At 41.1% G+C, this 10,326-nt stretch overlaps 1 protein-coding gene across 17 annotated transcripts in view; it reads left to right on the forward strand.

The window, feature by feature from the left end:
* Nucleotides 1-10,092, forward strand: part of REC114 (REC114 meiotic recombination protein) — a 28,491-nt gene extending 18,399 nt beyond the window's left edge. For 16 of the 17 annotated variants that reach the window (XM_053254361.1, XM_053254346.1, XM_053254351.1 and 13 more), the window contains 4 exons: nt 2,380-2,463; nt 6,313-6,525; nt 7,918-7,971; nt 9,409-10,092. In XM_053254361.1, the coding sequence (XP_053110336.1) occupies nt 2,380-2,463; nt 6,313-6,525; nt 7,918-7,971; nt 9,409-9,570 (513 nt within the window). In that variant the 3' untranslated portion in view covers nt 9,571-10,092. The remainder of the gene's footprint in view (nt 1-2,379; nt 2,464-6,312; nt 6,526-7,917; nt 7,972-9,408) is intronic. The other variant, XM_053254363.1, reaches the window with a different exon arrangement.
* The last annotated feature ends 234 nt before the right edge of the window (nt 10,093-10,326 follow it).

Raw genomic sequence — 10,326 nt, forward strand, 5'->3', positions numbered from 1 at the left:
GAGGCAAGATGCCTCTAAATACCAATTGCAGAGGAGCAACATCAGGAGAGAGGGCATGCCCTCAGCTCTTGCCTATGGGCTTCCCAGAGGCATTAGGTGAGCTACTGTGTGAAACAGAATGCTGGACCAGATAGGCCTTGGGCCTGATTCAGCAGGGCTTTTAAAAAATGTTCTTACACTTCTATTGTTGTTAAAATCAATTTTAAAATACTTCTGTGATCTGTTAACGGAACTGCTCCGGGGTGATTGGTGAGAACACCCCTAGATGTGTTCCGGCTTGTGTGGGGAATTAGTGAGCTAGAGTGGAGCAGTCCCACATCAGAATAAATTTGTGCAAAGTTCTGGTCCCAGGAAAATGAACGGACAGAGGTTGAGGTTCACGAATACAATTGGTTTATTGAAGGATTAGGGGTATAGAGGAGAAAAGAGTTGATTAAGGCAATATTATTACTATTATTACTAAGATATGTTACAGAGATTAACCAGGTACCTTACAAAGAGGCAATTTGAGCTTGGTGTCTGAATTAACTGAACTCCAGGCTGGCTATAGAGAGAAGGCTCAGAGGAACAGGTTTTTGGATTTAAGAAAGAACAGGCATAGGGAGAACCCCGAGGGGCGCAGTGGTTATACAATCTCATCCTTCTGTTTAGTGGTGATTGGAACCTCATGGCTTAGGTGCAACTGAAGGACCTCTTTCCTCAGGAAAGGAGCGGGAAGCAGCAACGGAGAGCTGAACACAGTTTGAGGGTTAGGCAGCAGGGGTAGATCTAAAAGGTGTCTGTTCTCGTGTACCCAGCTTCTCGTAGCAGTGAGGTATGCTGGGCAGATCGAGCCAAGGAAGTAGGCCAATCTGGAGGTTGAGAGTGGGAATGGCATGAAGAGCAAGACACGGCCTGGTGTTATGGCTGGTCTCAGGTCAATAATGACTCCAAGGAATAGAGCCCAAATGAAGCACAATGGTTCATGAAACCATGGCCAGTTATAGTCCAAAATGTGCCTTGAAGCAAAATGCTGATTCTCTGGGCAGAGAGACCTTGAAATGGAGTTAACTTGTCAGCTAACTGGGGTCTACTTGGACATACCCAATAGAGGGAAAGGCACGAGGCCAATCCCCTTTCAATTTGCTTAGTAGCTGGTGAACCTGAGGGTGATTGTCCCACTGCCTGCTAAGTGACCTGTCCCCATGTACTGACAAGCGGTGAGCCCACAATCTTCTAAGGCTCTTGAGCATATTGAGAGTGTGGACTACAAGCCCTGTACTCAATATGAGCAGAGAGGCTTCTGGGAGCCTGCAGAATGGCAATGATAGCAACACATCATTGGTGCACAATGAACCACATGTCTGTAACTAATTCATGTCTCCTGGTACTATTTCCATTTTGTATTTGCGTATACATGTGGTCAAATATTTGCATGTATGTGTATTTAATTAATTATTTTATTTGTATCCCATCCTTCTTCCAAGCACTTTAGAGTGGCGTACATGGTTTTTCTTCCCTTTTTATCTTCCGACAGCCATGTGAGGCAGGCTGAGATGACCTTCTGAGGCTAGGCTGAAAGAGAGTGATTGTGATATCTAGTGAACTTTATAGCTGAGTGGTGTTTAAAACCTGGGTCTCTCCAGCCCTTTTCTGACATTCTAACTGCTATATCAGATTGATTTGTAGTGATCGTATATCCATCAGGTTTCCCATGCTGCTTCTGTTATTATTATTTACTATTATTTATATATCACTTTTCAACAAACAAGTTATAAAAGCAGTTCTGGCCTGATCCAATTATCAACCCCAGTTAAATGTTTGGAGCAGAGAAGTGGTGCATGGGCTGCTCCAAGGGATTTAAAGCTTAAGTTCCCAATCCCATGTGGCAGCTGAAAAGAGAATATAGGGCTGGGCTTTAACATTTAAAATCTTTTGGAGAAGCCTGGGCACCACCTCTAAGAAACCTAATCCCATTTTTCAGGTTAACTTTAAGCTTTGAATATAGCAGTATTTTCCTGGCATGTTAACCCCACAATATTTAAGGGTCTCCTGTACATAATTTTCAGTGCCTCATTAAAAAAACATATTGATTAAAGGTTATATCATGTTTTTCTCTTTGACTTTTTATGTGATTTTTTTCATTGGATCTTCTGAGCTAATTCTTGTAATTTAAATTAGGGTTTCAAAGATTTTTTAAACTTTTAAAAAGATTATTTTAAGCCTAACAGTTTTAGTGGTTTAATTAAATTGTTTCCCTCCACCAGAGCTTTTTCTCTGGATAAGTCGAACCAGGGCTGACATCTAAATTACTCATGAGTAATCCCATTATAACTAATGAGACAAGGTAGTTGTTATAGTCTGGATGTCAACTAGTGTTTTCTTTTGCCTTTATTTCAGGAGGGCTTTTCGTTAATTGATGCTCCTCAATGGTTGAGGATAGTAAAAAACGCAGATTGCATGTTGTTTGGTTCAAAGTCAAAGGTATGCTATTTGTGACACATTTTCTCTAAACATATTTCAACTCCAAATGTCTAACATTTGAAACAAATGTCCTTCCAACTCCAAATGTCTAACATTTGAAACTACTACCTCAGAGTTTAGGTTTGTTCCCTCAGATATGTTCACCTAACTAGAAGGTTCTGAGGGTTCCCTGTATTGAAAGCTTCCATTGATAATGAGAATTAAGCAAACAGGAATATAGGAAAAATATATTATATTGACTGAAATTTCATGTTAGAAGATAACACAATATATGACAATAAGCTAAGAGTGTCAACTGGTCAAAAGTCACGGCAGATATTTATTATTTATTTATTTGTTACATTTATAGACCGCCCCATCCAAAGGCTCTGGGTGTTGCACAACAAATTTAAAAAGACATAAAACAAACACCATCTAAAACACACTACTTAAAACAATATAAAAACAATTTTAAAACAATTCAAAACCATTTAATACCAATTAAATACCCCCAAACAATTTAAAAACCTTGAAAGGCCAGGCCAAACAAATAAGTTTTCTGGGTTCTTATTCTGAACCGACCTGGCATTGCAGAGGAGCAAGGCCAGGTTCTGTGGATAGTTGGAACTGCTCCCCCAGACTAGAGAGCTGACAGGGCAGCCAGAAGTGAAAACAGTTACTAAATTATTGGTTTTCCTTCCCCTGTAACAGCCCACTGCTCTGCCAACACAAATTCTTCTATTCCTATTAGCTAAAGAATCAAACTTTCAAAAACTTCTTCTCTTGAATGTTTATTCTCAAGAAGATAACTTGAGTGGTATTAGCTGCTTGGGAACTGTCTAATTTATGAATTGCCGTACACTTTTTTTCAAGAAAAGCATAAGCATTTTTGACAAGTTAAATAACTCTAATGTAATGCAATAAGAGGTGTGAGTGCAGCCTCTGTCATCATTGCCCCTCCTGGTTGATTTGTTCGGGAGGCGGGGGGCAGTGAGGTCCTAGGTCCAGGAGCTAGTGAATTCATCACTCAGGGTGGGATAGGTTCCTCTAGCTTTGAAAGGAGCAGTGGTCCACCCTCTCCTGACGTCTTCTTTCCTGGACCCACAGAGATAATTTTAGACCTATCTCCAACCTTCCCTTTTTGGGGAAGGTTTTGGAGAAAGTCGTTGCTGTTCAACTACAGAGAATCCTAGATGAAGTGGATTTCCTTGACCTTTTTCAGTTGGGGTTTAGGCCACGGCACAGCATGGAAACAGCACTGGTAGCTCTGGTGGATGAACTCTATTGGAGCCTCGATGAGGGAAGTGTGCCTCTCTTGTTTCTATTGGATCTCTCAGCAGCTTTTGATACCACTGACCATGATATCCTTCTTGATCGTCTACGGGGGTTGGGAATTGGGGGCACAGTGTTGTGCCAGTTCCGTTCCTACCTTAGTGGATGGTTTCAGACAGTGTGCATTGGAGGTAAGTGCTCTAGTCCATGGCCTCTCTCTTGTGGAGTGCCACAGGGCTCAGTCCTCGCTCCCGTGCTTTTTAACATCTATCTGAAGCTGCTGGGTGACATCATCCATAGGTCTGGGGTGAGGTATCATCAGTACGCTGATGATACCCAATTGTACATCGCCACCCCAGGCCAATCCAGATATGCCGTGAATATGTTGACCCAGTGTCTGAAGGCTGTAAGAGTTTGGATGGGCCAAAACAAGCTCAGGCTTAATCCTTCCAAGACAGAGTTGCTCTTGTTTAGTTCTTGAACTGTCCAGGTTCCAGTTTCAAGTGTTTCCCTTGATGGGGTCACGCTCCCCTTGAAAGAGCAGGCTCATGATTTGGGGGTCATCCTGGACTCACAGCTCCTGCTGGAACAGCAGGTGGAAGCCATGGCCAGGGGAGCCTTTGCCCAGCTTCGTCTCATGCGCCAACTGCGGCCTTACCTCGACCGGCAGTTCCTGGCAATTGTAACTCATGCCCTCATCACCTCTCAGCTGGACTACTGCAATGTGATCTACCTGGGGCTGCCTTTGAAGATGACTTGGAAACTTCAGCTGGCCCAAAATGCCGCAGCCCAGCTACTTATGGGCAGCAGAAAATATGATCATGTTTCACCTTTGCTGAGGTCACTGCATTGGCTGCCAGTTCACTTCTGGGTCCAATTCAAGATGCTGGTTATCACCTATAAAACCCTTCAGGGTTTGGCACCTGTGTACCTTCAGGACCACCTCTCCTGTCCAACTTTGACCCACACTGTGGGGTTGTCTCAGGTGGGCCTTCTCAGAGTTTTGGACCCAGGGGAGGTACTTGAGGCCTGGGCTCATGGGAGGGGCTTCTCTGTTGCAGCCCCCTCCTTATGGAACACTCTGCCTCCTAAGATTCATAATGCCCCCTCCCTTCTGTCCTTTAAGAAGCTTCTGAAAACCTGTCTATTTTGCCAGGCTTTCGGTTTTTAATGTGTGTGGGGGTGGGAGGGTTCTTTTTCTTTTTTCCTTTGTTTTCTCCCCCCCCCACCCTTCTCTTGTCTTCATTGTTTTAATTTATGTAAACCATCTCGAGTCTAAGGAAGTCAGGTGGTCAATAAATTTGCTAGCTAGCTAGCTTACATACACACATACATAAATCTATTATCTAATTAGAGATGTACACAAAACCAGCCAGTTTGGTTTTGGTTCCGATCAAACTGGACCCTGTCCAGTTTGATTGCTGGACCAATTCAGATCTCTGCTGATAAAAGGGAATCGGGTGAGGATTCCCCTTTACCAGTAAAGGGGCAGGGAGGCTTCCGTAAACTTAGAGGGGGCTGGAGGGGAATACGTTAATACTTAAAAGTACTGTCATCCACTGCAGCAGCCATATGGGTGTATGTGGCAATGGTTGCTTCCCCCCCTACACACACACAGCCTCCCCCAGAGTGGCCAGCATTGCCGGTGGCCCAATTGATTCTTCTCTGGCCCAGTTCAGGCCTCCATGCACACGTGGAGGGCATTTTAATCCTCACCAGATTTCTCTTTACTAGTAGAGCTCAGAACTGATTTGGTTTGAACTTAGACAGGCCGAGGCTGGTCCAGTTTGACCCTGAACCTGCCGAGCCAATTTGACATTGAGCCTGGCAAGAACCGAGCTGAATCACACACCCCTATATCTAATGTGATGTTAGGGAAGTTTTACAAATACTCAATTTCTTAAGGGAAGTTTTTGCAGCAGGGTGTTCGCAACAATTCACATTTATGAGCTGAAGAGAGAGAGAGCAGTGTATAAAGGGCTAAATGAAGCTATATGTGTATATATGCATGCATGACATTACTCTTTTACCTTGTATTGGGCTCCTATTAAAATCCAAAAGGCCAAGAAAATAGTACTGTCAGCTGCCACCACCACAAATCAGCTTGACTAATTAATGCTTAATTGTTAGTTATTTTCTTTCTGCCCTATAGACATTTGTGCTGTTTTTTCTTTTTACCTCCACCAATAGCTGTTTATCAATAGCACAGCAAAGCATTTACATTCTAGTTAGGTAGGATGAAATGTATTGGCATATTAAACCTATTTTAAAAACTGCTTTCTATTTAGGAAATTGGGTAACTTGTAATTCAGAAAATCAAGAATGTATTTCTGAATCTGGTTTAAAAAAAAAAAAACTTTTTTGTCCCAGAATGATGTAACAGGACAAAGCATAAAGTTTTGTAAATTACTGTCTTCCAAAAGCCCTTGCTCAGGTCATTTAAAAAGAGCAGTGGCCACATAATTCTGGCTCTAGAACAGCTTCAGACCATTAAAGCATCTTCTAAGGAGACATCCAGAACAAAAGAAAGGAAATAAGCAGAAATTAAAAAAAAAGCTCACAATCTTGCCCCCTTTTCTCTCTATGGCTTTGAAACAGAACAAACACCGTATGTTTCGTGTTCAGTTTGCGGGAGATTCCAAAACACAGGCAGAGGAGCACTGCTATAGCTGTGAGCAGAAACTTGTTGAGTATGTACCAGTTCAAGTAGTGGAAGAACACAGACAGGAACTGCAACAAGGGCATGACTTACAGCTTGACGACGAAAGTCAGCTGAAAGATGCTGAGCAAAATGTACCGGTGCAACACACTGTAAGCTTATGGGGTCCATGTATGTGTGTTGGGAGTGGATGGGCAGGGATCAGAGAAGTAGCAACAGCTGCTACATTGTTTAAAAGTTGTCCAACAAGCCAGGAATAGCCAGCTAGCTGCACATGACTGCATCCAGATAATACATAAACTTTTACCTAAGCTTTTAACATGCTTTATTGTGATTTTACACACTGTAAGGTCATTCACATGACTGAAATCCTTAGTGGCTATGGAGGGCTGGGGGAATGGCAGAAGTATAGCTACCTTCCCACACATGATCATCTTGTTGCCTTTGCTGTGCTGCCTAAAAATGATGCACTGTGTGAGGAACGTGGTGCATTGGGAGACCCCCCTCATGAGTTGGGCACTCTCAGTACCTGGCTCTGTGTCTGCTTGGGCTGCGTGCTGCTTGAGCTTTCACACAACCGTTTACCTGGGTAGAAGGGCACACTTGGTAAAAAAACCAAATAAGGCTTCTTGTGTGAACAGCCTTTGTATGTGACAGATTTCACCTTCAGGATTTTCTCCATCCTTACTGCTCTTAGAGCAGTTACCTTAGCTCCCAGTCTGCTTTGAAGTTCAGCCATGTTACTGATGAGATAGAAGCCAAGGTCCTTAACTGAATGTTAGGCTTACCTTTCTTTTGTCAGTCCCTTATTTACACATCTATTGTGATTGCATCTTGCTAAGAACCAGAGCTGCCTAAAAGCAGCTTGTTTTTCTATATGATTTATCTCACAAACTTGCATACTGTATTTATTAGTGAATAGCCAAAATTTGGTGAATGATGACATTCACAAGTGTATGTTGGCAATCTTGAGTAAGTTTTTAAAAAAAATCATCATTTACAGTTGTAAGTCCATGCTCATTAGACATTGATAAATGCAGACAATCTCATTTTGATTACTGTCAGCATTCACTGGTCTATCTCTGCGTTTCTGGATGTTCACTAAATTTACCTGGGACTGTCAACATTCACATGTAATATGTGCATTCAGTGCTCAACATCCTGACTAACTCAGTGCACATGCAGCTAAAAGAAGCATGTGTGCAGCAGATGCACTCCCAGTTCTGCAGCGTGGCAGGAGGGATCTTTGCCAATCTCCCCTTACCCAGAAGCACTCTCTGCAATATGTCCCCAAGGGTATTTTGGCTGCATGTGCGTAGCATTAGTTGGGATGTCAGCCAGTGTAATACATAATAGGGTAAGGCTTTCTTTTGCATACTTAGGTAGGCTGTGGAGCAAATGGTGATGCTGACTTAGGCTTTTCTGCCTCACTGCATTCTAAATGTTTTGGAATGGCCAAACTGGAAAAATGTCCTGCTTTTAAAATTTTGGTACTAACTTTGTTGAAATTGCAATTTTATGCATTTATATTCAATACTTTCTAGGATGTAAATCTATCTCCAGCACAAGGAAGAGTATCTGTGGCAGAGCTAGCACAGGTAATTAGTTGAGCACAGGGCAGTCCATTGCTCAATTCCAAGTTAATTAAGAGAGAGAAAGCTACTTTGGGGGTTCATGGGTTGATGATTTAGATACTATTTTAAGGTCGTAATTACTTTAAGAAGGGTAAACAAATCTCCCCAGCTTCAGATCTTACTTTTGCCAATAAGAGATCAAAAATTGTGCTGTATAAAAATGTTACTATTCATTCCTTTTGAATAGCCCATTCAAAAACTTGTTTGTTCAAGTCAAGAAATTTGAAATTTGCAGATTAGTCCTCACAGAAATAGTAATTGGCAAGAGCTCCAGTTATATATGCCCAATATATAGTTCCCTAATGCCCCAAGTTACTGACATCAGAACATTCGGCAATAGAATTCCAGCATCAGCAGTATACATAGGAGCTACTGCTTGAGCCTCTTCTTCATTATTCTAAAAAACAAACTAATAGGCTACAGAGATCAGAGTCCAGTAGCATAATGCATTAAAGACTTAGTTCAGGGTTAGGCAACTTTATTCAAGGAGTCAAATGTAGTCTACTCCTGGTCCCCTATCACATTAGCAGGTATGGTCAGTTTCCTAATAAGTCAGCTGAATTTATTCAACATATGTATTCTCCATTCTGGTACTTGTAGTGCAGCTTACTGAGGTACTTGGTGGATGTGCACACCCACACCATTCTGTTTGCCGATGCTGTTCTTCCCTTTCTTGATTCCTACTATTCAGCCTTCCACCTGCTGTGATGGAGTCAACATACATGGCTCTGAAACCACTGTTGGTTTCCCACTGGTCTTGAGAATCTAAATGTATGTGGGATACTGGGAGTGCTGCAGTGGTAGTAAAGGTGCACTATGCAGCTATTACATCACTGCTACTGTATACTTTGCTGTATGCTTAGAGAGTTAATAGAAACAATTCCTTAAGCTGGCAACAAGAAATACCCATGTGGAAAGCCTTTTCCCTTTCTAGTGGTTTATCTACAAACAGAAAATTCATATTGTAAAGAACTACAGAATAACCATACTTGACCAGGTGAAAATATTTTTAAAAGGAAAGCAAACAAAGACCAAAATGGAGTATAAATAAACCATAGCATATAATCTTGAAATGGCTGCTTTTCACAATCCAGAGAGTGTGATCCTAACAGCTGATTATTTTGAATACAAACTTTGGAAGACAAGGTGTACTTAGATAGATCTTCTACCTTTATAAATGATTTCATCAAGAGGAAGAATTAAATAGGCAGTCATATGTATTGAACATTATTGCTATTTGGTAATATAAACGTATCTGTTTTGTTGATGATGTGAGCTGCCTCAAGTAGTAGTTTACTGGAGGGGCGGGGAATAAATATTTTAAATAAATAATAAAGATAAAGTATCTTAAATGTGCTGTAAATGTTTTTTAAAGTTGACCATATGTATTTGCTTCTGCAGTATGTACTGACATCACACTCTGAACTTCCTCTTGCGTATCAACAAATGATGTGGAAATCTGAAGATTTAGGCCGTTTTATTCGTTTGTGTCTCTTGGATAGGAGCTTCCCGGCATTTGTGGAAGAAGTGGAGAAGGAGTTGAAAAAAATTGCAAAGAGTTAAGAAATAAAAATCAATACTGGAAATGCAGTATTAAAAATAAATCCAGTATCATTAGATAAAAAAGAAGTGGTCACAAAGGTAGTGTGTTATTTTAAAAATTGTGAATCCACTTTTTATAGATCAGTGTCCTTCAAAATGTGTACACACATTCATGCATCAACAGTAGCATCAGTTTTAAATCAGCATGAAAGTGGTTAGCAGTAGGGCACAGCATGGGTAAGGTGAGCAGAACATTTCCATTACAAACATTTTTTCACCTAAAACAACTTTTTGAAAAGCTTTTCTCCTAGCAGGAGCTACTTCCTGCCTCAGTACCCTATTGGAGAGAAAAAGCTTTAAAAGATGGTTTCAGGAGAAAGTTTTGAATTCAGCACCCCTTTCCTATTTGCCCATGCTGTGCGCAATGTTGCCTCAATGTTTCTTTTTAGGGATTTAATGGCACAGAACCAATTCCACACACAGATTTACTGCCATCATATCTAGTTTGACCCTAAGAAAATTAAAAATGGTGGATGTACTATATTACTTTTTACTTATTTGACTTATTTGCTTAACATCAACGAAAGGAAATAATTGCAGCACATCAAGCTTGAAATAGTTTACACCCTCAACACTAAAGCAATATTAAATATAGGTCATGCTTGCAGGAAAAGCGAAATAAGGCAAATCTTAGACAGTCATTGTAGCTCATTTGAAAGAAAACATCAGACAGAAATGGAGTTTGAAAACGCAACATTGCATCTATTCAGTTTACCA

Source organism: Hemicordylus capensis, chromosome 5, assembly GCF_027244095.1.
Source record: "Hemicordylus capensis ecotype Gifberg chromosome 5, rHemCap1.1.pri, whole genome shotgun sequence".
Taxonomy (NCBI): domain Eukaryota; kingdom Metazoa; phylum Chordata; class Lepidosauria; order Squamata; family Cordylidae; genus Hemicordylus; species Hemicordylus capensis.